The sequence below is a fragment of the Otolemur garnettii genome, unplaced genomic scaffold (assembly GCF_000181295.1).
Source record: "Otolemur garnettii isolate 467f Iridium unplaced genomic scaffold, OtoGar3 scaffold00026, whole genome shotgun sequence".
Taxonomy (NCBI): Eukaryota; Metazoa; Chordata; class Mammalia; order Primates; family Galagidae; genus Otolemur; species Otolemur garnettii.
Genome location: NW_003852421.1, coordinates 16,883,120 through 16,910,505, shown reverse-complemented (window position 1 = coordinate 16,910,505; position 27,386 = coordinate 16,883,120). Strand labels below are relative to the sequence as shown.

At 37.2% G+C, this 27,386-nt stretch overlaps 1 protein-coding gene and 1 pseudogene across 1 annotated transcript in view; one reads left to right on the top strand and one right to left on the bottom strand.

The window, feature by feature from the left end:
* The window catches only part of CDKAL1 (CDK5 regulatory subunit associated protein 1 like 1), a 654,035-nt gene that overhangs the window by 239,637 nt on the left and 387,012 nt on the right, over nt 1–27,386 (bottom strand). Inside the window, exon 9 of the mRNA XM_003788378.3 lies at nt 17,882–18,048. Coding sequence (XP_003788426.1) covers nt 17,882–18,048 — 167 coding nt within the window. The remainder of the gene's footprint in view (nt 1–17,881; nt 18,049–27,386) is intronic.
* LOC111724831 lies at nt 6,060–6,184 on the top strand (annotated as a pseudogene).

Genomic DNA, 27,386 nt, shown 5'->3' with positions numbered 1-27,386 from the left:
CTATTGCAACATAAGTAGCACCATGGAGGAAACTTAAAAAAAAAAAAAAAAAAAAAAAAAGAAATGAAGACCTATGTTGTTTATGAACACATACCCTATATTAGGGCACCTGGCGAGATTACAGCAGCTGAAGCAGAGGCCCAGAGAACACGGCCATTCTTCCATGTCTGCTCATGGTCACTGGCACTGCACACCATCCTCCCGCTGCAGCCTTTGGGAAGTGTCACACTTCCACACAAGTCCTGCTCCATTTCCTCCCTGTCTAGGTCTCCCCTAGAGACGTAGACTTTGGCTTGCCCTGTTAGTCAGAAGATTTCTAAACAGAAAATACATAAAAATTGTAAATACTGGGGTTTGGCACGGTGGCTCACAGGTGCAATCTCAGCACTCTGGGAAGCCAAGGAGGGTTGATTGCCTGTGCTCAGGAGTTCAAGACCAGGCTGAGCAAGAGTGAGACCCCGTCTCTAAAAAGTGGCCAGGTGTTGTGGCAGGCACCTGTAGTCCCAGCTACTCAGGAGGCTGAGGTAAGAGAATCACTTGAGCCTGAGTGTTTGAGGTTGCTATGAGCTATGATGCCACAGCACTCTACCCCAGAGCACCTGAGTGAGACTGTCTCAAAAAAAAAAAAAAAAAAAATTGGAAATAGTTGATCTAAAACAGGAAATCTAACCTTTTTCTTTTTTTCTCTGATGCACATTGGAAGATTAAGAGTCATCTTGGGTTACACGTTAGATAAATAAATGTTAATGAAAGCAGATGAGCACACACACAAAAAGGGGGTCGATGTATACTTTTTGTGATATCTGACACCACAGATAAGCAAAAAAAAAAAAAAAAAAAATCCTCACAAAATCAGTATGTGGCCTGTATGCCACAGATTGTATACCCTATACCCCTGATCTAAAAGATACCTTTATAAGGGAAAATATAGAACATGTTTCATATTTTCACATCTGACAAGCTGTTTTTAAGGTAAAATTCCAAAATCCCAGTAACAGCTAATAACCACCAAGCACCTTTTACATGTCAGATGCTATTCTAAGCATTCTACATATATCAACTCATTGTTCAACTAATGTTATCGTTTTTTTTTAATTGTTGGGGATTCATTGAGGATACACAGAACCAGGTTACATTGATTGCTTTTGTAGATAAGGACCCTTTTATAATTGTGTCCTGCCCCCAAGAGGTATAGTGTATCACTTGTCCCCCCCAACCCCCTCCCTCCCTCTCCTTCTCAGCTCTCCCCACCCCCCACCATGTACTAGGACCTTAATTGTCCTCATATCAGAATTGAGTACGTGGGATTCTTGTTTCTCCATTCTTGTGATGCTTTACTAAGAATAATGTGTTCCACATCCATCCAGGTTAATACAACAGATGTAAAGTCTCCATCTTTTTTAATGGCTGAATAGTATTCCAGGGTATCCACACCTTGTTAATCCAATCCTGGATTGGGGGCATTTAGGCTGTTTCCACATTTTGGTGATTGTAAATTGAGTTGCAAAAATGTTACTCTCTTATAAGCTAAACAATGCTACTTTATTACATAAATCTTAAACTTAAATAATATCTCACAAAACACTATTGATAATAATCTAACATGTTTTTATAGGTTAATTGCTAACATGCACTGCTTGATAAGTGAAAACATCAGAACCTACAGAAGTGTGAGCCTGTCTAGTGCTCCACACAAACTGCATATCTAGGACTGTATCAAAGATTGTCCCTGACATCAAAACAATCAGCATCACTCAGTTCTGTTGTTAGGGACTCTCCTTGAGTTCTAAAATCAAGCAAGCTTGCCTAAGAGAAGAGAAAGGAGGTCCATGACATAAATAATGCTGAGGGTCATGGACTAACTCACTAATAGCCTAATGATAGTTTCAAACAGGAAATGCACCTCAAATTGAGGGAATAAACAGAGGTGAAGGCGGGCGGGGCTGGTGGAAGAGCAAAAGAGAAAAAGACATGTTGTCATTTATCTAGCTTTCTTTTTAAAAACTTTCATTCAAGATATCTTATGACTTTAGGGAGAAGAAACATGAAAAGAAGCTGATAAGTTTCCACTGATAAAACTGAGAGTACAAAAGAATAGCTGGTGCCCTGGGAAATTTATAAAGGCTCACAAAGAGCCAAGAGAGTGTCCCAAGCCTGGGTGACAGGGAGTGCCTACTAGAGGGCTGTGTGTGAAGCCTCATGATCCTGGCCACCAAAATGATGCCTAGACCATCTCTAGGACCATGGGTGGGGAACAAGAAGAGTCTGTCGATAGAACAATCAGTCCTTGAACAATAGATCTCTGAGATATAATTTTCTGCAAATTTCATTTTTACACTGTATTATTTGCAACATGAAAAGCACTTCCAAGTGAGGAAAGCCACAGAATTCAAAAAAAATGTTTCTTTCTCAAGTGTTGGGTGGAGGACTCAAGTTAAGCAAGTGACTCCCTAAGCTCATTACAGAAACAGAAGCCCTTGGTGTGTCAGGCCTAACACAGGCCATGTAAGTGACATACCACTGCTGAAGCAGGTGTTGAGCTCATTATTTCACATTGAATCGAATACCAGATAATGGAATGGCGCAGCAGTATTTGGACATGCTATTTTTTTTTTTCATTTAAATTCCAGGTCACATCAACTAAAATGAGTTTGAAAGATTCTAGAAGGCTTAGAATTAGGTATAAAGTAGAAAATTAAAAAAACTATCTCATTCAGATTAAACCTTTCAAAATGGTGTTGCCTTTTCAGAAAGAGCTAGATGTGAATAGAGTGATCAAGATTCAGCTAATTTGCCAGTTTAAAGACAAAACTGATTAGACTCCAACTTTCTACTTCTGGGGAACACTTCAGTATAACAATGACCCATTCAGATAACAGAATAAAGACATAACAAATATATTGTTAATAAAACTGATGCATGCTAAAAAAAAATCTGTGTTTACTTAATTTGAATATCCTTGAAATATTAATATTTTCCAGTGGTTTATTATAAATTCTAGAGTTTATGGCTATTAATTCCAAGTATGATCATCTTTATAATTTAGCAAAGCAGCATCAAAAGCAAACATCTTTCTAATTAACAAATGCCTAATCAATAGATTAGGGAGACCATACAGATGATGGGACATGGCATTCATCTATCAAGAAAGCAAAGCTTATTCTTTAAAAACATGTTAGGGGTGATTATGGAACTTGAATGATCATTAGAATAGAAATAACAACATAATATTGATTTGATTTTTATTAAAAGTAAGGATTTGAAAAAGAGAGAAGCAAAAATGTCATGGGGAAGATTTAGATATCTAACTTGTTATTAACATTTAGTTAATTTAGTTAATATTTAATTAATAAAATGTTATTCATATTACATATGTGCTACCCAGAGCTATAAGGATCTAATAAAGTATATATTTTAGTCTATAAATCTCTGTGGTTTCTGTGATGCTGACTCAATTAATTGTGATCTTTTGCTGTCAGTAACCTGATGACTTGAGTTCCTCCACAAAAGCTTTATGAAGGTGAATGTGCACTTTTGACATGGAGCACAAAAATTAAGCAAGAAAAGTGTTTCAACCCCACACTCTAATGGCCTGACAGATAAAAGGTGGTCCATTTCCAGGTATAAATAATTTTTATTTGCATCAGTGGGACATGTGAAATAAAAGCCTCTGAAAATTCTCTCCTCCATAAAAACAAGGAAAGCACTGATTAAAAACTGTCTGTGTCTTTTTTAGAACTCTGGAAATTAACTAAAGGCTGGCAGCAATCAAGGGAGTCCTTATTCATGAAAAGCAGATGAATTTTGATAAAAATGGTGAGCTATGTGGTGTTTTCTTTTCTTCTTCATTTTTTTTTTTTTTTATTAAATCATAGCTATGTAGTGTTTTCAACCCACCCAATATTCACCTCCCACTTGCCAGCTGTACAGTTGCCTTAAAAAACAATAGCCTTCAATCATGGTGAAAACCAGCAGCCTAGTAGTCACTGGATGGGCACAATAGGGTTTGAGTTTTCTCAAAGTCTCATGTCCAGAAGACTCTCATTATTTAGCCTGTCTGCTGGTTCCAAGGAAGATTCAGCTCCTCACAGCTTGGTAATCTAACTTGACCTGGCCCTCATCCAGTCTTTTGCCCATGGGTATTTGTCAAAAATAATCAGCTGCAATTGTTTAACATCATGGCTGCCTGTGGCTGTGAATAACAGCTAGGACAAACAATAAGTAAACTAAAAGCTTAAAAAGGTAGAGAATGTGATATTAACAGAGGGGCTTTGAAAAACACTGACATATTCCTGGGAGTCTAGAAGGTCACATGCATGTATAGGGCTGTGTGAGTATGTGAGTTCAGGTTGTGCACATGTTCAGTGAACAGCTGAAAAGGCACAAAAATCTCACCTCTAGCTAAAGCTGATAAATTTGCACCAAAATAGGAAGTAAAGGAATTGTAGGCTGGGCTTTGTGGCTCATGCCTATAATCCTAGCACTTTAAGGAGGCTTAGGTGGGAGGACTGCTTGAGTTTGAGACCAACCTATGTAACATGATAAAATCACATCTCTACAAAATTGTTTTTAAAAATTACCTAGGCATGGTGGTGCTTTCCTGTATTTCTAGCTACCCAGAAGGCTGAGGATGAACCCAGGAGGTCAAGGTTGAAGTGAGCTATGATCACACCACTGCACTACAGCCTGAACAACAGAGTAAGACCCTATCTCTTAAAAGAAAAGGAAAAAAAAAAAAGTGGCTTTGTAAGCTATCTGACTGAACATAGAAAGCATGCTCTAACATGCACATAGGACCTTTCTGCAAAAACAGAGAGACTTATTAGCTATAGGCATTTAAGGAAATCTCTGTTCAATTAGCTGATCATTAAGCAAACCATGTAGAGACTTCACTGGCTGCGCATAACAAACAGTATAGACTGAACTCCAGAGTTACAGTTGACCTTTGAACAACATGGGTATAAACTGTGCAGGTCCACTTAAACACAGATTTTCTTCTGCTTTTGTCATCCCTAAGACAGTCATATCCCACCTCCTCTTCCTCTTCCCTCCTCTGCCTATACAACATGAAGACAAGGATGAAGACCTTTATGACAAATGGTCTCTCTTTTATAATTCTCTTAACATTTTTTTCACTAGCTTACTTCATTATATGAATACATATAACATACAAAATATATATTGACTGTTCATATTACTGACTTATGACCAACACTGGAGTTATTAGGCTTTAGGGAATCAAACGTCATACATGGATTTTTGCTTACACAGTGGGTAGGGTGTTGGTATCCCTAACCCCCATGTTGTTCAAGGATAGTTCAGAGAAGTTACTAAACAACAGCAAACTCTGAAGAAGGAGGAGAATTTGATTTCCAGAGCTGCTACATTATCTCAAATATCTAGTTTTCAACAAAAACATCACAAAATGTGTCTCTATTCCAAAACCATACCAAAAATCTCTAAACAAACAAGAAAATATGGCCCATACAAAAGAAGTCAATAGAAATGATTCCTGAGAAGGTCTCGATATTAGACTTACTAGACAAAGACTTTAACATTTTAAATATGTTTTAAGAACTAAAGAAAACCACATTTTACAAGAATTTTTTTTATTAAATCATAGCTGTGTACATTAATGCAATCATGGGATACAATGTGCTGATTTTATATACAATTTGAAATGTTTTCATCAAACTGGTTAACAGGCTTCACAGCATTTTCTTAGTCATTGTGTTAAGACATTTATATTCTACACCTAGTAAATTTCACATGTACCCTTGTAAGATGCACCGTAGGTGTGGTCCCACCAATTACTCTCCCTCCACCCATCCTCCCCCTCCTCTTCCCTCCCTCTCCCTTTTCCCCTTCTTCTTGGGCTATAATTGGGTTATAGCTTTCATAAGAAAGCTGTAAATTGGTTTGAATGGATCAATAAATTGTGGCATATGTACACCATGGAGTATTATGCAGCCGGATGGAGCTGGAACATATTCTTCTTAGCAAAGTATCTCAAGAATGGAAGAAAAAGTATCCAATGTACGTTTCAAGAATTAATGGAGATCTTTTTGCAGTTCATAAGGGTGATGACTGGGTTTTTGCCATTCATAAGGGTGATGACATGTGTCTGTATGAGTTGTGCCTCCCTCAAATCTTGTTGCAATGTCAGCATGTTAAGCATCTGACACAAAAAAATTCATTTAATTAAAAAATGAATGGAAAGCAAGAGAATGATGTCCCACCCAACAAAGTATCAATAATGAGAAAGATCATAAAAAAGAACAAGACAGAAATTCTGATATAAATCATATAAGAATTAAATCAAAGAATCACTAAAAGGGCTCAGTAGGAGATCTGAACAAGTAGAATAAAGAATCAGCAAACTTGAGGAAAGGTCAATTGAGATGACTTGATATGGGGAACAAAAAGAAATTATTATAACAGAGACACAGAAATCTGTGAGATCCATCAAATATATCAATATACACATAATAAGAGTGCCAGGCGAGGAAAGAAAGAGGCAGAAAGAATGTTAGAGCAAATAAAGCTGGAATCTCCTTAATTTGAAGAAAACTATTAATGTACACATCCTAATAACTCTAAAATCCAGGTAGGACAGACTCAAGGGGATCTATACTTACACACTTACTCAAACTGTTGAAAGTAAAAGACAAAGAGAATCCTGATATCAGCAAGAGAGAAGCAACTTATCACAGATAAGGAATGTTCAGTAAGATTAACATTTGATTTGTCAAGAGAAACCACACAGGCCAGAAGACAGTGGGATGATACAAGGTACTGAAAAAGAAAAAAAAAAAACAAAAAAAACTGTCATCCAAGAATTTTATAACCAGAGAAGTTATCCCTCAATAGTGAAGAAGAAATTAAAACATTCCCGTAAAACAAAAACTGTGAGAATTTGTTTCTAGCAGATCTGTTTTACAAGAAATGCTAAATGGAATCTTTTGGGCTAAAATGAAAAAACACTTGAAAGAAACTCCACATAAAGATATAAAGAGCACAAGTTAACCACACAGGTAAACATAAAAGACAGTATAAATGTGTTTTTGTCTGTAACTCTTGTGTTTATCTTACCTGATTTAAAAGACAACTATATGTGTATAAAGCACTATGAATTTGTGTTGATAAACATACATTGCATAATGATGTAATATTCATAGCAATAACAGCACAAAGAACGGAGGTGGGAAGGGAACTACATAGGAGCAAAGTCTTTATATGCTATTATGACTAAGGTGATATTTATCCAAACCATATTGTTTATAACTCCTAAAGTAACCATCATAAAAATAAGAAAAACATATAGTAAAAAGAGAAACAAAGGAACTAAAATGGCACACTAAAACACTTCTATTTATCACAAAAGGAGGCTCTTACAGGTTCACCTGTGTCTTTTAAAGAGATGATCTGAAGTCCTAATCCCCAGTAGCTATAAATGTGACCGTATTTGGAAATAGGGTCTTAGCATGTAATCAAGTTAAAGTGAGATCATACTGAATTAGTGTGAGCCCTAATCCAACAAGCAGCACACAGGAAGAGGACATTTGGGCACAGAGAAAGAGAGAATGCCAAGGAAAGACTGAGGCAGGGGATGGAGGCTATGTCACAAGCCAAAGAACATCCAGGATTGTCAGCAACCATGAGAAACTAGGAACTAAGAGAGAACTCAAAAGATCTTCCCTCGGAAGGAACTAACCCTGCTGATCCCTTTATTTCTCACTATCCCGTTTGAGGCAGTTTGTTACAGCAGCTAAACTATTACAAAGGCTGCAATGGAGGAAGGCAGGAACAACAATGAAAAATTAATGATGATGTGCTGAGGTAATAAAAATAAAACCTGAAAATTCAGGAGCAACTTAACTGAAGATGAAAACCTGAAATTCCAACTGGCCAGAACAGGCTGCTATTGCCTATGATACTGCAAAAGAAAAGCTGATGCAAAGCTTGCTTTTAAAAGTATTTTAGTCATAAACTATAAAGATTACTTCTTTATTATCATATATTAGAGGCAGATTTATCCACAGTACTTTCTGTAATCAATGTTATACATGTAGCAAACTTTCCACAGTAATTTTTTAAAGCATACAATAATATACATTATAAAAAGAAATAGATTTTTCCCCTTCAAACTAATGAATAGCTGGAGAACTTTCAACATTACTCTGAATAATCAGTATGATTTTCTCCAGGCCGCATGCTACATCCTCTGATGCTAAAATGATGTTATCACACATAGACTATTTGTGCCCATTGTAATCTACTTGATAGTTCTGATACAACATGTGCAAATGAAGGATAAAGGACTTCTTAGCATAGGAGTAATAATGATAATAAGAAATCTGTGTTTTCAATTTAGGACATCAATGAACTTTTGGGTTTAAATTTGAAAGCTTAACATTCATGTGAATTATTTCTTTGGTAGTAAAAGGAAGATGTGAGGAAAAGAACAGATACACATACCAGAACTAAAAACACAATTTAGTAGAATAGAAACAAACAGAAATGAACCAAGGACATGAACTTGGCTTTTTGAAAAATATACATAATGTCCCCCAACTATTTTATAAACCATTAACTTTATTACCGACATTCCTGTTCTATAACATGAATCACCTGAAAAGTCTATTACCCACTTGATATAAAATATGAGGATTTCATTTTACTAAGTATGGAATTAGTAAGTGCTTGAAGTAGCCTTTCATAGGCTAGTAGAGCAAAGAAGCCAATATGGATGGGATCTTAGAATCAAAAGGAAAGTGTAAGGAAGCCATAAGCATTGCCCCGCGTTAGTCATTCTCAGGGCCTGTGAAGGAAAGTCAAAGACAGCTTGCCCGATGGTTTGAGCATACCTGATTTTCTAAATTAATGAGAAAAATAAGGCCCCCAGATGATGTATTGTGGAGTTTAAGGATTCAGGGGACTGGCAATGTGAAGTACATTTTAAGATGCAAATTAAATGATATACACATCTGATGTCCTCCTATATAAACTGAAATGTACACAAGACTACTAAATGATGAGATTAGGAATGCCCATAATTACAGTTTGTAAATCCTTAGGCTCTTCAAATATGTTAGAATGAAAGAGAGCTATCTATATTTTAAATTTTCTTAAAAGATAAAAACACGGACCTGGGCTCAGCGCCTATGGCTCAAGTGGCTAAGGTGCCAGCCACATACACCTAAGGTGGTGGGTTCGAATCCAGCCCGGGCCCACCAAAACAACAATGACAGCTGCCACCAAAAAATAGCTGGGCGTTGTGGCGGACGCCTATGGTCCCAGCTACTTGGGAGGCTGAGGCAGGAGACTCGCTTGAGCCCAGGAGTTGGAGGTTGCTATGAGCTGTGATGCCATAGCACTCTACCCAGGGGGACAGCTTGAGGCTCTGTCTCAAAAAACAAACAAACAAACAAAAAATACAGACCTGGGTGAGGGCATTCAACTATAACATCAGTTTCTTAAAAATGGGCTTGTTTGGGCATTTTCACTTATCACCCTGACACCCAATTTATCCCTATGCTCTTTTCCTTTTAGGAAAGTTACCTCTTTGGGAATAAACATCCATGTATCACTGCATTTGATGAGCAATATCCAAAAACCTAGGCCAATGGCAAGAGAAAGAAAATTGATGATAGTTGTTGAGAAGTTCAGAAGTTATACTACCATGTGGATAAAATCAGTTTAGGATAACCATAAATGATTTAGCTATTTATACTCTCACAATGGGTCTAGACTCCAGTGCATGTTTTCTTGTGATTTAGACAATGGGTCTGGGAGCAGCAGTGAAGCCCACAGGATAGGCCTCTGTATAAATAACTGATGGCCATATAAACAAAATCTTTAAATAAGGCATTTTCCATTGTGTTCCGTAGGAAGACAGAGTTACACAATATTTTCTTTCTTTTTTTTTTTTTTCCTTTCTTTTTTTAAGACAGAGTCTCACTATGTCACCCTGGGTAGAGTGCCATGGCATCACAGCTCAAAGCAACCTCAAACTCTTGGGGCTTAAGTGATTCTCTTGCCTCAGCTTCCCATGTAGCTGGGACTGCAGGTGCCTGGCTATTTTTGTTGTTGTTGTTGTTGTTGTTGTCGTTTAGCAGGCCTGGGCTGGGTTTGAACCTGCCAGCCCCTGTGTATGTGGATGGTACCCTAACCACTCAGCCACAGGCGCCGAGCCAGGTACACAATATTTTCAACACAAGAAACGTTCATCCACAAAATAGTTCATTGCTCCCTGAAAACACACCTGGGACAACGAGGATAACATACTGTCCACCAGCAACAAAGAGCAAATCTGTTCTGAAATCAAGTCTGTCTATTTATGATACATCTCTTGTCTGGGTCCTTTAGTCAACATGTGATCATGAGACTTAACCATCCAGACTTCACATTACAAATACAGGCTCAGTCACAGTGAGCAATAAGCTATGTAAATTGTTCTGAAGGGTTGTTTAGTTCAAGGAAAGCTTAGGCTCCCTGGGCAAGGCTGGAAGTAGGGACTGAAAACTGGACAAGGGAACAAGGGAATGAATATCAGAGGCTGAGACACAGATGTGGGCAGAGCTACAAGTTCTTTGGTGGAAGGGCCTGCCTAAAGCTTTGCTGATGTTCAAATCTAGATCCATCTGAGAAGTTGAAGAGTTAGAATTGATACTGACCTCTTGAAATTTATTCACAACTGCCAGGGTAAGAATGAAATAGAGCATCCAGGATTAGACTTGAGAGAAACTGGGTGCCAACAGTTAGATCAAACCACATACTGACTATCTCAAAAGCTATATGTAGATGGCAGAAAATAAAGAATTTTCCCATTTTATATCTTTGCTCAAAACAATTCATCTAGCATGTCCTTTCACTCATCAAAAAGGAAGAAAACATTTTGTATTCAATAGTATAGAAAATATTTACATATTATTCTATTACTCTGGAAAGTGTAAGTCCTGGCTTGGCGCCTATGGCTCAAGCGGCTAAGGCGCCAGCCACATACACCTAGGGTGGCGGGTTCGAATCCCCAGCCCGGGCCCGCCAAACAACAATGATGGCTGCAACCAAAAAATGGCCGGGCGTTGTGGCGGGCGCCTGTGGTCCCAGCTACTTGGGAGGCTGAGGCAGGAGACTCGCTTGAGCCCAGGAGTTGGAGGTTGCTGTGAGCGTGATGCCATGGCACTCTACCCGGGGGGACAGCTTGAGGCTCCGTCTCAAAAAAAAAAAAAAAAAAAAAAAGAAAGAAAGTGTAAGTCCTAAGGAAAAAAATGTTAAAGACCCCATTTCAACTGTTGAGGTGAGTTTGGAAAGTCTGTATTGCTTTAATGAAATGTAAGCACTGCAGGTATGGAGTTTATTATTTTGAAATGATGAGGCAGTTTTTGAAAAGTTTGCCAAGCCAAACATATTTTAATATTCATGAATTACCATGCAAAATAACTCCTTGACAGATAGCTATTGTCTTTTATCAGATAAATTTATTTGGCTAAATATGCAATCACATAAGAATTTAAGGTCATTTAACTAGTAGTAAATATATTAACAACCAATGGTAGCAGGAAGCTGATTTGCTATAATGATTAAAAGATTCCAAACCAATAAGAGATGAAATATTTAAAATATCATTGTCGGTAATTAACCTTGTGATCATGGGTAACAGAAATATATTAAATGTAAATTTTGAACAATACTGTATCTCTTAATTCAAACAAATAAAATGCAGCATAATATTAATGTGAATATTAGTGTCAATATTTTCAGTAATATTTTACAAAGTAATATAAATTTAAAAATATGTAATTTGCATTATTATAAAGTCCTTAATCAAAAGCACTCAATTAATCAATTTGCCCTCTCTTGGGATCAGGCTGTGAGTTACACACTAAAATTCTGGTACAATTTTGAGACATACAGGTCTCTTTTTTTTTTTTTTTTTTTTTTTTTTGAGATAGAGTCTCACTTTGTTGTCCTCTGTAGCATCATAGCTCACAGCAATCTGAAACTCTTGGGCTCAAGCAATCCTTTTGCCTCAGCCTCCCAAGTAGCTGGAATTACAGGTGGTAGCCACAGTGCCCACTCATTTTTTAGAAATGGGGTCTCCTTGCTCAGGCTGGTCTCAAACTCCTAAGCTCAAGCAAACTGCCCACCTCTGCCTCCCAGAGTGCTAGGATTACAGGTGTGAGCCACCATGCTCGGCCAATATACAGGTCTCTTAAAGGCAGATAACAGTTACTTTAAACTACATGTAATATAGGAAGACCCAAGATACCTTAAATAAGTAAAATCCATAAGTGCTTCCCATATTTCTTATTGTTCAACAGCTTCAATATATCTATTCCTTATCAACCAATCCACAAAACGAAAATCAAAACAAATCATCTGATTTTAATTTCTCCTCTTTGACGATTCACTGCTGACTTCTCTAATGGAGATTTTAAAAAACAGCAAAAGCTAAGATGCAAAAGCAGATGAAAGAAGCAAATAGCCTAGATAATCTACAAATTCAATAATCATCCAATGACCTCTTTTGCTGTAGATGGTCCTAAAGATACTATCTATCACTAGATATTTTAGCAAGACAAATAAATAAAATATATATCTTAAATGAATTTTCCTGCACCATTGATTACATCTTCACAGAAGTTGTAACTCGTGAGGAATATATATGCCAATGATTCTCAAGCATTTCCAAAAGAAGATGCTCAGAAGATAAGAAGATATGTCAATATTCAAGGCATGTAGTCAAGGAATAGTTAAGAAGTAAACTTTGAGCTACAAATTCAATACACAGCTATTGTGTGCGTTATCATAGGCACTGAAAGGCAAAGATGAGTAAGACAGCATCTCCCTAAAGATAATAAGAGTTGCACTGAGTTTGCACATCAGTAATTAATCGTGGTGCATCATGATGAGTGCTGACAGAGATCTGCTGATCAGAGCCTCCACTAAGCACAGAAGGTGTGTGGGGAGAGCTTGGGAAGGCCTCCTGGGAGACGTGGTAGCATACAGAGCGTCTGAGAGTCAGGCTCGACTAGAGACCAATCCAGCAACTACTGGCTGTGTGGTTTGGCCAGTTATTTCTAACACTCGGCTTTTCAGTTAACAAAGTTAAGAATAATAGTCCGGTGTGATAGTGTGTGTCTATAGTCCCAGGTAGTCAGGAGGCTGAGGTGGGAGCAGCACCCCTTGGGGCCGGAGTTTGAGGTGATAATGCATAATGATTATGCTTGTGAACAGTCACTGCATTCCAGCCGAGGCAACAAAATGAGGCCTCATCTCCAAAAAATGGGAAAAAAAATAAAGGTAATAATATCTACATAGCCAGCTTACCTTAAGAAGGAAAAGCAATTGTGTGTAAAGCAATCAGCATGGCTTCTTAAAAATAATAGGTACTCAATAAAACGTACTGATTTTATCATTATTGTTATTTATACTCGGCCGGGCAGAAACGTCACCAGTGATTTCCAGTGCTTCATTAGCAGCCACTGTATCACCCTGTCACTGGTCTCATCACACCTTGTTGAGTTCACATGCATTATTTTCATTCTGAATTAATCCCTTAGATGTGTGCTACCTATCCAGAGGAGGGGGAGACTAAGCAATGCAGTTTCAACAGTGACCAAATGCTTCACTTTCTATAAGGTCAGAGTTCATTACAGAGGAATATGCTAGGGTTATTACACCGGCACTATCGATAGGAAAGCAAACACAGGAAAAATACCTCTTATTTGCCACTGTAATGACAATATATTAGCCAACACATGCAGTAGCAAATATTAGTACATCTGATTAACACATTGCCCCCAACTGTCATCTTACAGTAAGTTTATAAAGGCAAAAAGGTAAAGCAAAAATTTCAGGAGTACAAACAGGTAAAATAAAATATAGGGGTGTGTGTATATGTTATACAGGAGGCATCGTAAGGGTACAAAAGGGGCAAGAGAACGGGAAGGTAACAGAAAGTGTGTCTGGACCCTGAATGTTACGCTAAAGAGCGTATCTTTATCCTGGAGGCAATGGAGAAACACCAGCAGACTGTAGGATGAAGGAGACTAGTTTTCAATCTGTTGTTGTATCTACCGTTTTTATTATCACATGCAAATTTAATACTTATTACATGAGCTCATTAAGTGTGTTTCTTCAATTCCAGGGTCTATTTCCACCAGATATATGTTTGAGTTATCTCTTTGTCAGCAATACCATAATTTAAATGAATCCTATTTTGTTTTTTAAGGACAGTGATAAGTTAAAAATGGGGTTTAGATTTCCAAACAGACACTTCCCTGCCTGTCTGCCTGTTAGAGTCCTCTCTTCCTTGCTTTTATTTTCTACATATTTATTCACTATCTACACTATAAAACACCATCCACAGTGCCAGACTCTTCATAAAACCTTAAGAGTGCATCCTATGTTAAGTGCAATAAACATCTTCTCAAACTAGGGAGACATCGTAAAATGTATTCAACAGATCTTTCTAACCATCATTTTAAACAATACAATAGAAACTGGTGTCTTCCTTTAAATATTCTCCCCTTCAAACCGTTCAATAAAAAAAGAAAAAAACAGTTATAGGGTTTTTTTGGAAAAAAATCTAAAGTGAATATAAGTGAACAGAACTGAAGAAGGAAAACTGCTCGGTGAAGTGCTCTATAATTAAAAGTCTGTTGTGTGAAGCATCTTCCAGAAACACAAGGAGGCTGAGCCCTACCAATCTAAGAAATCCTGGCTTTGAAGGTATTAAAGCATCAGGGTAGTTATTTTGAGAGCTGGTTCCTTTCATCCCTACGGTTTAAAAAAAATCATTACCTTCATATACTGTGTTGTTGTTATTTGTAATCTATTTTCATCTCCTGTTTTCTATTTTTTTTTGCCTTTTTGGTGAACTTTCTTTAGCACTCTTGGGCCAAGTGCAGGGAGTGGAAAATGGAGACATACAACAAAGGGCTGGGCATGGACGAGCATCGCCAGGCCTAGGTGCTGCTCCTTCTCGCCCTTTCTGACACTGGGCAGCCACATGTGCCATCTAGAGCTCAGTTACCTTTTCTGTCACATAAGCACGTGTTTGTGCAACCCAGCAAGCTCTGGGCTGTGCCACCCAGAGAAGGATGAGGGCTTTGAAACACCAAGGTGTGCCGGTCTTGGCAAAGTGACAAAGTTTAAAAGCTCTTATTTCCAGATGGTATGGATCTTGACTCTTGCATACCTTTGTTTGTTTATTTCCTTTTGTTCTGTTTCTTTTCTTTTCTTTTCTTTTCTTTTTTTTTTTGAGACAGGGCACCATCACCCTGGGTATAGTGCCATAGCATCACAGCTCACAGCAACCTAAACTCTTGGGCTTAAGTGATTCTCTTGCCACAGCCTCCCAAGTTACTGAGACTACAGGCACCCGCCACAGTGCCTGGCTATTTTGTTGTTGTTGCAGTTGTCACTGTTGTTTAGCTGGCCTGGGCCAGGCTTGAACCCGCAAGCCTGGGTGTATGTGGCTGGCGCCCTACCCACTGAGCCACGGGCGCCAGCTCTGTTTCTTTTGGAGAGCTTTCTCCCTTGGTGTGGTGTAACAGCCTGGATCATCCCCTGCTTGTGTGACACAGAGGAATGGGTGGCTTTCTGTGAGAGCAAACTCTCACCCTTGCAGCTCATTTAATTCGCCCTCTTTTGCTGCTTCTTCTGGGCACAGTGTTAAGAACTCAAAGTTTAAGATTGTAGTGTGGGCTCTACAATTTATTTTATGAAGAAGACTTTTCCTTTATTTATTCTTTTATTCACTCATTTATTGAGCCACTATTGGGTGGAATCAATCCAGAGATGGAAATGACAGTGTTGTTGCCCCAAGATAACAATATAGCAGGGAAGGCAAATATTTAAAGAGTTTAAAGAATAAGTGGTGACAATCAAAAACTATTTTCACCAACTATGATCTATGAACTAAACATCTGCTGTTTTCCAGGTAAAGTATAAAGTTATATTTCACATCTTCTGGGGATTGTTAGATACTTCTCCTGGAGTATCTATTCACAGGTCAATAGCTCTGGCCAGTCAGGCGCTGAGCACCAGGTTGTGCTATAATATTAGCTGCTGCAATCTTGTAATCAATTAAAATGCTAACTTCATTCCAAGAAGTAGTTGGTTAGTCACCTCTGAGCCAATATGTGAATAATTCCCTTTGTGTTTACTCCCTATCTGAATTTCCCTGACTCTAGCTACTAGGGATCCATGGATCTCTGATCACGGATCTCTGATCATCAGTTTCGATTCAGACAAACTAGAATACTATCATAAACTGTACCTTGGTGGGGCCTATTTCCCTTCCTACCCACCACACATCTAACATCTCCTGGTCTTCATGACGTATGCCTCACATTTACTGCAAACACAGCGAGACTGCCATAGCTCTTAACACATATATATATATATATATATATATATATATATTTTTTTTTTTTTTTTTTTTTTTTTTTTAAACAGAGAATCACTTGCTTTTTCAAGTGTTGAGTCAAAGTGTTAAGTAAAAGTTGATATGCCTGGAACTTATTTTTATAAGTAGCAAATCATAATCACCTTGCACTGTCTAAAGCACCAAACTTAATATATAAATCATATACCCCTATTACAAAGATCTAGCTAGGAAAATGCAAATAACAAGATGGAAATTGCTAAATTTCTCCATTATATATTTATAATTACAGTCAGATATTAACTCTGCTTTCAGAAATTATAAAATACACTGTTGATATCAAGGAGGCTGTTCAATAAAAACCTCAACTAGTCCTAAAATCAAATCAACAGAAACAATCTTTTAAATGTTTAGGTATCCATTAGCATTTATGCATTAAATTTCAGCAACTGTACATGCTTTTAGCTATTTGGAATGTTATTTTTCTGCATAAACATACTGTAAAAAACACACCTGATTAAAAAGTGACTTGTTTCCATACTTTGTAAGTGACTTTCCCACAATACTTATCATATTCCATGTCTATAGCTGTGGGGCTAAGGTAACTATTTTACTAAGAGTCAAGGATCCTAGTATAGACTTTTTCATTTATGTGGTTGCTTCCCTGTCGACATTCTTTGTTTATATGTATTGTGGCATTTGTCATCAGGTACCACAGTTACTTGGACACATGTCCATTTTTCTAGTTGAGACTTAGCTACTTAAGGGTAAGCACCCTAATTCATGAAAAGTATAAGAATAAAAAAATCATAACAGAATCACTTCCTTCTTCGTTCACAGTGATCACCGTTTTGTCAACCTAAGTAATAGATAAGGAGCAAGACTCTGCAAAAGAAAATGATTTATTTTGAAATGAGCACTGTAATAGGAATATAGGTGCCATGTTCCATTACACACAAATCAAGTGGAAGAACACCAAACTCTCTGTCCCTTTGATTCTATTTCACCCCCAACTATCTCTAGATGAAGGGATGAAACTGAAAACTCATCCTCAAACTTGAGGCACAGTATCCTTACTCATATGGCTGAAAGTAGTTTGAAAGCCTGTAACAGTGGCTACTGGACGTAAAATTAACACACATCATGATAGCAGTTCTGCGTTGGACAAAGATTCAAAATGGAGGAACACTGGCAAATTTACGTGTTGGGAAACTAAAGAAACCACAACAAAGAAACAAAGAACCATGACAAGGTGGCAAGTATTGGAGAATGTGGGCAACATTAATTAATGACGAGGAAGCAAAAACAGTAAGTGTTGACTCCCAAAGAAGGGGATTTGAAAGTCTCGATTCATTCTTGGTAATGTGGGACTGCAAATAACATGAAAGCGGTTTTAAATAAAGCTCATGCAATGATACTGAGGCTGCCACATCGTCTGGATTGGTTAGTGTCTGTGTCAGCATGCAAATGGGTGCTTTTTCTTACCTCCAGATGCTCTAAAATATAGGGCGGATTTGTCATGCCAACCCTCAGCATTGCTCCCTCAGGAATCACTTCAACCAATTTCCACAGGAGTGTGGGGAGATTGGTGCCAATATCTCTGCCATAAGCCCCTGTGTCTTCACTGGTCAACCATATCTCACAGACACCCTCTGTGAATCAAAGGAGATAATTAACAAATCTGTTGCAGAGCTGTTTCCTTCATCATACAGCTGCTCACTCTTTTTAATGCAGTATTTCTCAACCCTATTATTCAGGCAGTCTGGGTATTCAATTGCAAAGAAAAAGCAGCTTATCCCATGGTGGCAGTGGGTTATTAAGTTCATTTTATGAACACCAGAGAGTTACAACAATGCTGTAAATTATCAGTGCATCCTATGAAGTGATTAACATTCACAGCCAATCAGTTCAACTGTGCTTCCTCCAAAGCACTTTGATCAAGACTAAAGCTTCATTCCCACCTCAGAGAAAACCTATTTTATTGAACACTGTAAGCCCTTGAAGGAACGGAAACAGTCACTCCACAGATTACAGACTACCAGCAGTTAACTCACTAATCAGTACGTCCCCAACCCAAGGAAAAACGTCAAGTGTAGTGAAGGTTTAACTCACATAGTATTAATATTAATTATAAGGTACCCATTTTTCCTGTTGTAACTATTCTAATCTATTTTCTTTATCCTATTAAAAACAGTGTATTTTACTGCTGCATTCAAAAAAGTTGGTTGCTGTACCAACTAAGTGTTTGCATTGGAAACCTGTTTACGACAGCTTGCATCCTATTTTTTGTAACTCAGACTTTCAGGAAAAAAAAAAAAAATATATATATATATATATCTGTTGTTATTGTGCTATAAAGAATCCTGACCTCAAGTACTATACTCTGCAATAATATCCCTTCGAACATAGAGAGGAAATACTTTTGGATCACCTTATGAAACCTAAAATGAATTAAAACAGAGTTAACAAGAATCATCCAGGTTTTCAAGGCTAGAACTTCTCTGAACCCATATTCAAATAAAAGATTAGCTATTTTAAAAGACCAAATGCTGCACAAGGCTAAAACAAATGATGAAATGAGCCTGTGAAATGTGTTTATGCTCAAGTGATTCGTTGCTTCTGACTTCCGCACGTCCAGAGGCACACGAACTTTAGCCTGACCCAAACTGTAAGTTTCTAGAAAGCATCTTAACATTATAACTTTAAATTGTCTTGAGATGACAGAAGAGTTTCCAAAACACGTTTAAGTATTCCTAGCCAAGAGAGACAACAAATAGAACACACAGCTTTTATGTGAATGTGGACCTAAAATGCACAGAATAAAAAGCAAAAATAAAGATTTTTCACTCTCTTTAGTTTGTTCCACAGAGGTGGGAAAATACACAGCATAAAACTAAGATCTCTAATCATTGTTCTTTGTTTTAGAATAAAAGATATATTTATTTTTATCAAAAATCTATCTAACCCACATAATACCATTTTCAATATTCCTGCCTATCTTTCTGAGACTTGTACATTCTCACCCATACCCATACACCAAAATATAAAAATAAAAATAAAATTTTAGTTTCTCCAAATTAAAGAATCAGTAACTTAGCACTGAGAACAGAAAATATCAAAAAGGAGCTCCATTTTTTAAAAAAATTGGAAATGTTATTTTAAATCAGTAGTTTTATGAATATATGAGTTTTCTTAGTCTAAATTAAACACCTAGTCCCAGAAATAATAAACCTTTGCTTAGTTTTAGTCATTTAATAAAACGCTTTATCCTCTAAAGAAACAGTCTGGCATGTCCACAGGCTATCTTTCTAGTCTTATAATTTTATTCTCTGTGTATGGAATATTTTCCTACTTAAAAAATGAATTGCAATTAGTGATTTCATCTTTAATATTATCATATATATGCCATCAGACAGGACTCATACAACCTATTTAAAAAAAAAAAAATCTTATCACAAAATCCACTCCAGGAAAAGAGATGGCTAAGTAACAACATAAACAGATTTTAAAACATTCTGAAAGAGGTTATAAAAACAGGACATTATCCATGATTTTCCAGTTACTGGCATTTGAGCAACACAATATGAATATTTTAAAAAGAACAGAATAATTTTAATTTATAATTTTTCCATCCAAATGGTTCCATGTTATGCCTTATGTAGAGAAAGCGAGTTCCTGGAACAGTGCCTTGCTGTTGCTAGATGAATATAGAAGGGGAAAAAATCACTATGAATAGGAATGGAAATAACATCCAAGCAGAAAACAGCAGCCAGCTCTTAAAGCTGCATAGGTGGGGACCAATAGCCCCCTGGTGGGCTGAAACTTCAAATTAAATCGCATAAAGAAGAAGCAGCTGTAACACTAAATCAGCAACAACAGGAATAATGGTCTTGATGTCTCCAAGATCAAGGCTGCTAAAATACTCTTTATAACAGCAACCTGGTTTAAAACACAAAGGCATGAGAGAGCACGTGCAAATGTGAAACCCGGGACTTGAGGAAAATTGTGTCTTGCCAATTCAATCCAAAAATTTGTCCAAGACGATCGTGCTCTTAATCAGTGTGAGAAAGTTCAGATTTTGCAAGGTTGTCTTTCAAGCATTAATTCTAATGAGACCTGATCCCTCAATAGGGCTGTAGGAGTCATTTCATACTAAAAGTAAAACTAAATGTGGAATCCCTATGCCTGACAGCCTTCTCCCTGGGAAGCCTCCCGATGACTCACAGCACAAGCCATTCCTGCCAGGCCATGCTTGCATCCAAACTCACCAGAGAACCTGAGGGCTACAGTAAACTAATGGAAACACACTGGGATACTAACACTTGCCTGAATAGCTTCATTCCTTAAGGACTTCAGCTATGAGCAATATTTCTTTGCAAATTCATTTCTCTATTCATCCAAACATTTATTAGGCCCTTACCAACCATGTGCCCCGGCAGCTTTTCCAATTCATGACAGATACAGGTTCATTAACTCTGGATCTCAAATTGGCTATCAGCCAGGAGCTGGCAAGGGGACATCCAGAGAAATACAAGTCCATCCCTATTGGTGGTGGTGGTAGAGAGGGATGGTCTTGGAGATCATAGCCTTAGAAACCAAATGAAAGGCCAGCTGGGCTGGGTTGAAATGGATACAATGATACAACCAGATAGCTCCAGTCTACACCGTAACTTGGACTTTGATTAATACATGTCAGAAAAATAAACAGATGAAAATGAAAAAGAGAAGCAAGCAGGAAGAACTAAGATAAGAGAAGTGACTTCCCATTAAAAACTCCCATGGCTGTAAAAATAAATACAAGCAAAAAGAGAAAGTGGTGGGTAGGAAAGTGGGAGGCAGAAATTAGCTTTTTTTTTTTCCTTAAAGCATGGAGAAATTTTACTTTTTCTTAAACTGGTTCATCTACCTGACTTTTGTACATTTTCCTAAAATCGTTCAGTTTAACTGACTTTTTAAATGAACATTAGGTTTATCAGATCATCTATCATCCTTTTGAAGTGTTAATTTTGCTAAAAGGAAAAGCAAATACTAAGAACAAAATGTACTGTACAGGAACAAAACCCTTTAAAAAAGTTTAGTTATTAGAATCCATTATCATATTACCCAAGCAATTACAGATCAGCTTGTAGGTAAAACAAAAAGCTATTTTTCCCTGAACAGAGAGCAGCCTCCATAGCTGAATTCCAATCTCTGCTCCATAGTAATCTGAGATGACAGAGGATGGAAAAAGTAGAAGACATTAAAAGTGAATAATAAAAGAAACATAATATCCTCGATGAAACAGTCTTAAAACATAGAAAATCCTGTTTGAAAAATCAAACTTTGTCAAAACTAAATTTCAAAAGATTATGCCTCCCTATACTTTTCTTATGTATGAACCTCAGTTCATACATAAGAAATGAATTTAAAGTATAGATTAAGACTGAATTCATTGGTCAGAGAAGTGGTATTTCTCTAGTAGCTCTTACTTTTTACCACTGAAGAAAATTTCTACCATTGTAAGTTGTTAAACTGATCCTACTATGTGAGATTTCATCACACTACTCAAAACGGTGTGCAATTTAAAATCTAGTAATTGTATTTCCTGAAATTTCCATTTAATATTTTTTAATTTAGGCACCTGAATTGCTGAAGGTGAAACTGCAGATAAGAGAGGACTATTGTATAGACAGCCATGTGCCTATTGCCTATTCATTTAATGGAAAATTAGATAATCTAACACTTTTAGTTCTTTCTAATCCTATTATTAGACATTGGATGGGTATTAGGTTTTGTTCTTAGATAAAAAAGGACTTAAACAATTTTATTAAAGATAGCATCAGCTGGGTGGGGTGGCTCACGCCCACAAACTGTAATCCCAGCACTTAGGAGGTCAAGGTGGGAAGATCCCTTGATGTCTGAACAATATAGTGAGACCCTGTCTCTACAAAAAATATAAACTTTAGTTGGGCATGATGATACACACCTGTAGTCCTCGCTACTCAGTAGGCTGTAGCAAAATGATCACTTGAGATGGGGAACTGGAGATTATAGTAAGCTATGATTATGTCACTGCACTCTAGGCTGAGTGACAAAGGTCTCTCACTAGATTAACCAGAAACAGGGAAGAAAGAATCCTAATGATCACAATCAGAAATAAAAAAGGAGGAATCACACCTGATAGCACAGAAATTCAAAAGACAGCACAACCTCCATAGATGACCACCTCCTTACATGGATTTAATTTTCATAGACTGGACACGCACCACATGTACGTAATAGAACAGTAGGCCTGGTTTCCTATATTGACCACCTCCATATGTTGACCAGTCTGTTATAGTCCTTTGGGTAGTCAACTTACAGAGGTCTACTGCATCATCTCTGAAAAGTACAAAAATTTCTATTCACAAACTTGGAAAGGTAGAGGGAATGGACAAATTCTTGGAAACACACAATCTTCCTAGGCTCAATCAGGAAGAAACAGAACTTCTGAACAGACCAATACCAAGTAGTAAAATTGAAATAGTAATAAAAAACCTCCTGACCCATAAAAGTCCTGGATCAGATGGTTTCACATCTGAATTTCACCAGACCTACAAAGAAGAACTGGTACCTATATTGCATAAATTATTTCATAACATTGAGAAGAAGAAATCCTCCTTAATTAGTTCTACAAAGTCAGTATCACCTTGATACCAAAACAAGGAAAGGACACAACAAAAAAAAGACAACCACCGATCAATATCCCTTACAAGTATAAATGCAAAAATTCTCAATAAAATCCTACCAAACTGGATTCAGCTCCACATCAAAAAGAAAAAAAATCCACCATAATCAGGTGGTGCCTGTGGCTCAAAAGAGTAGGGCACCAGCCCCATATGCCGGAGGTGGTGGGTTCAAAGTCAGCCCCAGCCAAAAACTGCAAAAAAAAAAAAAAAAAAAGTCCACCATAACCAAGTGGGCTTCATCCCAGAGAAGCAAGGATAGTTCAACATATGCAAATCTATAAATACAGTTCACCACATAAATAGCAACAAAAACAAAGACCATAGAATTCTCTCAATAGATACAGAAAAAGCATTTGACAAAAATGTAGCATCCTTTTATAAGGAGAACTCTCAACAAAATAGGCATAGAGAGAACATATCTCAATATTATAAAGGACATCTATGACAAACTCACACCCAACATCATAATGAATGGGAAAAAACTGAAAGCATTCTTACAAGGGGAACCTCACAGGTTGCTCACTGTTACCACTTCTGTTCAACATAATGCTGAAAGTCCTAGCCAGTGCATTCAGGCAAGAGAAGGAAATCCCCGGTATCCAAATAGGGAAAGAAGAAGTCAAAATTTTCATTCTTTGCAATGATATGATTTTACATCTAGAAAACTCCAGAGATTCTGTCAAGAGACTACTGGAATTAATAAATTCAGCAAAGTCTCTGGTAACAACATCAATGTACACAAATGAACTGCATTCCGATACAGTAACAATAGTCAAGCTGAGAATCAAATTAAAGACTAAATAACTTCCACAACAAAGAAAATAAAATGCCTAGAAATATACTTAACCAAGGATGTGAATTACAAAACACTAAGGAAGGATATCACAGAAGATATAAACAAATGGAAAAAACATATTATGCTTATAGACTGGTAGAATCAACATCATTACAATATCCATAATACTCAAAGAGATTTACAGATTCAATGCAATCTCCATTAAAATGCCATTGTCACTATTTACAGGTCTAGAAAAAATAATCATGTACTCCATATGGAACCCGTTAAGACCCTGAATAGCCAAAGCAAACTTAAGCAAAAAGAACCAATTGGAAGGCATTGCTTTACCAGTTTTCAAGTTACACCATAAGGCTATAGCAATCAAAACAGCATAGCACTGGCATAAGAACAGAGACCAATGGATCAGAACAGGGAACCCAGATATAAAACCATCCTCATATTGTCATTTGATCATCTCTTTGATAAAGCAGACAAAAACATACAATAGGGAAAAGAATCTCTATTCAATAAATGGTTCTGGGAAAAATCGGATAGCCATGTGTAGAAGACTGAAATATGACCCACAACTCTCACCATTCATAAAAATTAATTCATGATGGATAACAGACTTAAGCCTAAGGCATGAAACTATAAGAATTCTAGAAGAGGCTGAAAAAACCTCTATCAACAGTGTAGGCAAGGATTTACAGAGAAGACCCCAAAAGGCAATCATAGCCAACAATAAAAACAATAAATGGGACCTCATTAAATTAAAAAGCTTCTGCACAGCTAAGGAAACAATCAATAAAGCAAACAGACAACCTATAGAATGGGAGAAAACATTTTCAAGCTTTATATCCAATAAGGACCTGATAACCAGAATCTATAAAGAACCATGCAAATCAGCAAGACATCTTCTTTATGATCAATTACTCATAAAACAAAGTTTAAAACTCTTTTCACTGAATTAGGAACAGAGTTATTGAGAAAGAGATGGTATTTTTAGACCATATTGACACTTGTGATTATACTGATGACTGAAAAAAATTGTTGGCATAAAGCCTTAATGAGGCGAATTAAGTTTATCTTCTCAATACCACAGTGTTATGTCCCATGTTTGGGCTTTTTAATACCCCTAGAGAGAATGCAGACAACAGTGTGTATAAACAGACCCTCTGATGTTTCAGCATGATGTAGAGAAAGACAGTTATTTTATCCTTAGAAATTATAATAGGCTCAATTCCCAGAAGTCCAAATATTATAAATATAAAAAGAACTAGATAGGAGAGGCAGCAAATTATTAGACACCTACAACGCAGTGCCTTGTTATCAAAAAAATTAGTATCAGTTGATCATGGTGATAGAACTCTAATAGATTTCATGATTAGCTTAATAGAATTCCAGGATAGTTTAGAGAGTAAAAAAAAACCTAAAGCACCTAAGGATTTGTCATTATATAGGCCACTAAACTCAACTACAGAATGAAGAACAAATATAACTTAAATCTTTAAAAACCAGTATTTTTATGACTAATGTTTTATGGTCTTAAAGGTTTTTCTCTAAAGTGACCTTTACCCAAGGTATAGCTAAATAGAACTGAAATTCTGGACCAGGTGCAGTGGCTCACGCCTGTGATCCTAGTACTCTGGGAGGTCAAGGTGGGTGGATTCCCTGTGCTCACAGGTTTGAGACCAGCCTGAACAAGTGTGAGACCCCATCTCTAAAAAATAGCTGGGCATTGTGGTGAGCACCTGTAATCCCAGCTACTTGAGAGGCTCAGAAAAGAGAATAGCTTGAGTCTAAGAGTTGGAGGTTGCTGTGAGCTGTGACATCACAGCTCTCTACTGAGGGCAACATAGTGAGACTCTATCTCAAAAAAAAAAAAAGAGGAGCTGAAATTCTGAGGTTATAATCAGTGAAGTCTGACTTTAAATATAAAACTTAAAAATTAATGTTTCAAGTACAAATAGTCCCCAATGTACAATGGTTCAACTAATGATTTTTCAGTTTTCTGAGTAAATATATGACCCCTGTGTTTTTCATTTTCAATATACTAAGTAGGGTAATGTAAGTGTTCTGAGCACATTTGAGGTAGGTGTGGCTCAGCTATAATGTTTGATAGGTTAGGAGTATTAAATGCATTTTCACCTTAATTGTTTTCAACTTATGTGGCCCCATTGTATGTCAAGGACTATATGTATTTAAACAGTAAATACAGTTTTCTATTTTCTATGTTACTATTATATGTTCAGTTTGAAGGTGTATCAGTTATATAGATTGGTATCCTAATACAAATAAAACATCATTCATTCATTGCTTCTTTAAGTAAGTAACTGCTGACCACTGGTTATGGGCAGAATTGCTCTAACTCTTAAGAGATAAGGTGTCCGCCCTCATGAAGCTTATTCAAGTGAAGGTGACAATAAACTAAATGATAGATAACATATTTATCTCATTAGTTAAAATAAACTATACATTTATCTTATCTCTTAAGAGATATGAGTAAAAAATAAGTGCTAATAAAATTTCTAAAAGTAAGATAAAAGGTACAAGCAATTAAATTACCAGGAAAGGACACTGGTAGTTTTGACAGGGAGCAGCTGAGGAAGATTAACAGTGACACAAAATCTGAGAATTAAGGCAGTAACCGTGCAGATCGGCTTTCTGAAGGAAGAACACTGGAAAAGGAGGAACGTAAATGCAAAGACAAGACATAGCAATGCCTACTGTTCCCAAAGAACCCCAAAGAGGTCCGTGGGGGGCGGGGGGGGGCGGGGAATGAAGTGGAGAGGGGTTTGTGGGGAAAATCATTGCAATGGAGCCAGTATAGACGGAGGTCCTTATAAGAGGCTCAGACTCCTAGGGTAAGGGTAAAACAGAAACACGACATGTTGGTGAGCTCCTGCCATCTGCAAGGAGTATGCAGTATCACTGCAGCTGAGTGGGCCTTTTCTGAAATGCTTGGGGCCAGAAGCGTTACAGATTTTGGATTTTTTTCAAATTTTAGAATATTTCCAATACACTATCGGTTAAGCATCCCTAGTCTGAAAAATCTGCAATCCAAAATGCTCCAATGACCATTTCCTTTGAGTGTCATGTTAGTGCTCATGCAGCTGAGTGGGCCTTTTCTGAAATGCCTGGGGTCAGAAGCATTACAGATTTTGGATTTTTTTCAAATTTTAGAATATTTCCAATACACTATCGGTTAAGCATCCCTAGTCTGAAAAATCCGCAATCCAAAATGCTCCAATGACCATTTCCTTTGAGTGTCATGTTAGTGCTCAAGAAGTTTTAGATTTAGAGCTTTTGGGATTTGGGATTTTCATATTAGGGTTACACAACCTATACTGTAATTGGCTACTGACCAAAAAGTGGGGTAGTTAAAATAGTCTTCTGTGCCTTTTTCAGGTTGGATGCGGTGGAGATCAGATGACAGTTACATTTTCTAGTGAATTACAAGTGAAAAAGGTGGTTGTATATATGTGTGGTACACAGGGTCTAAATA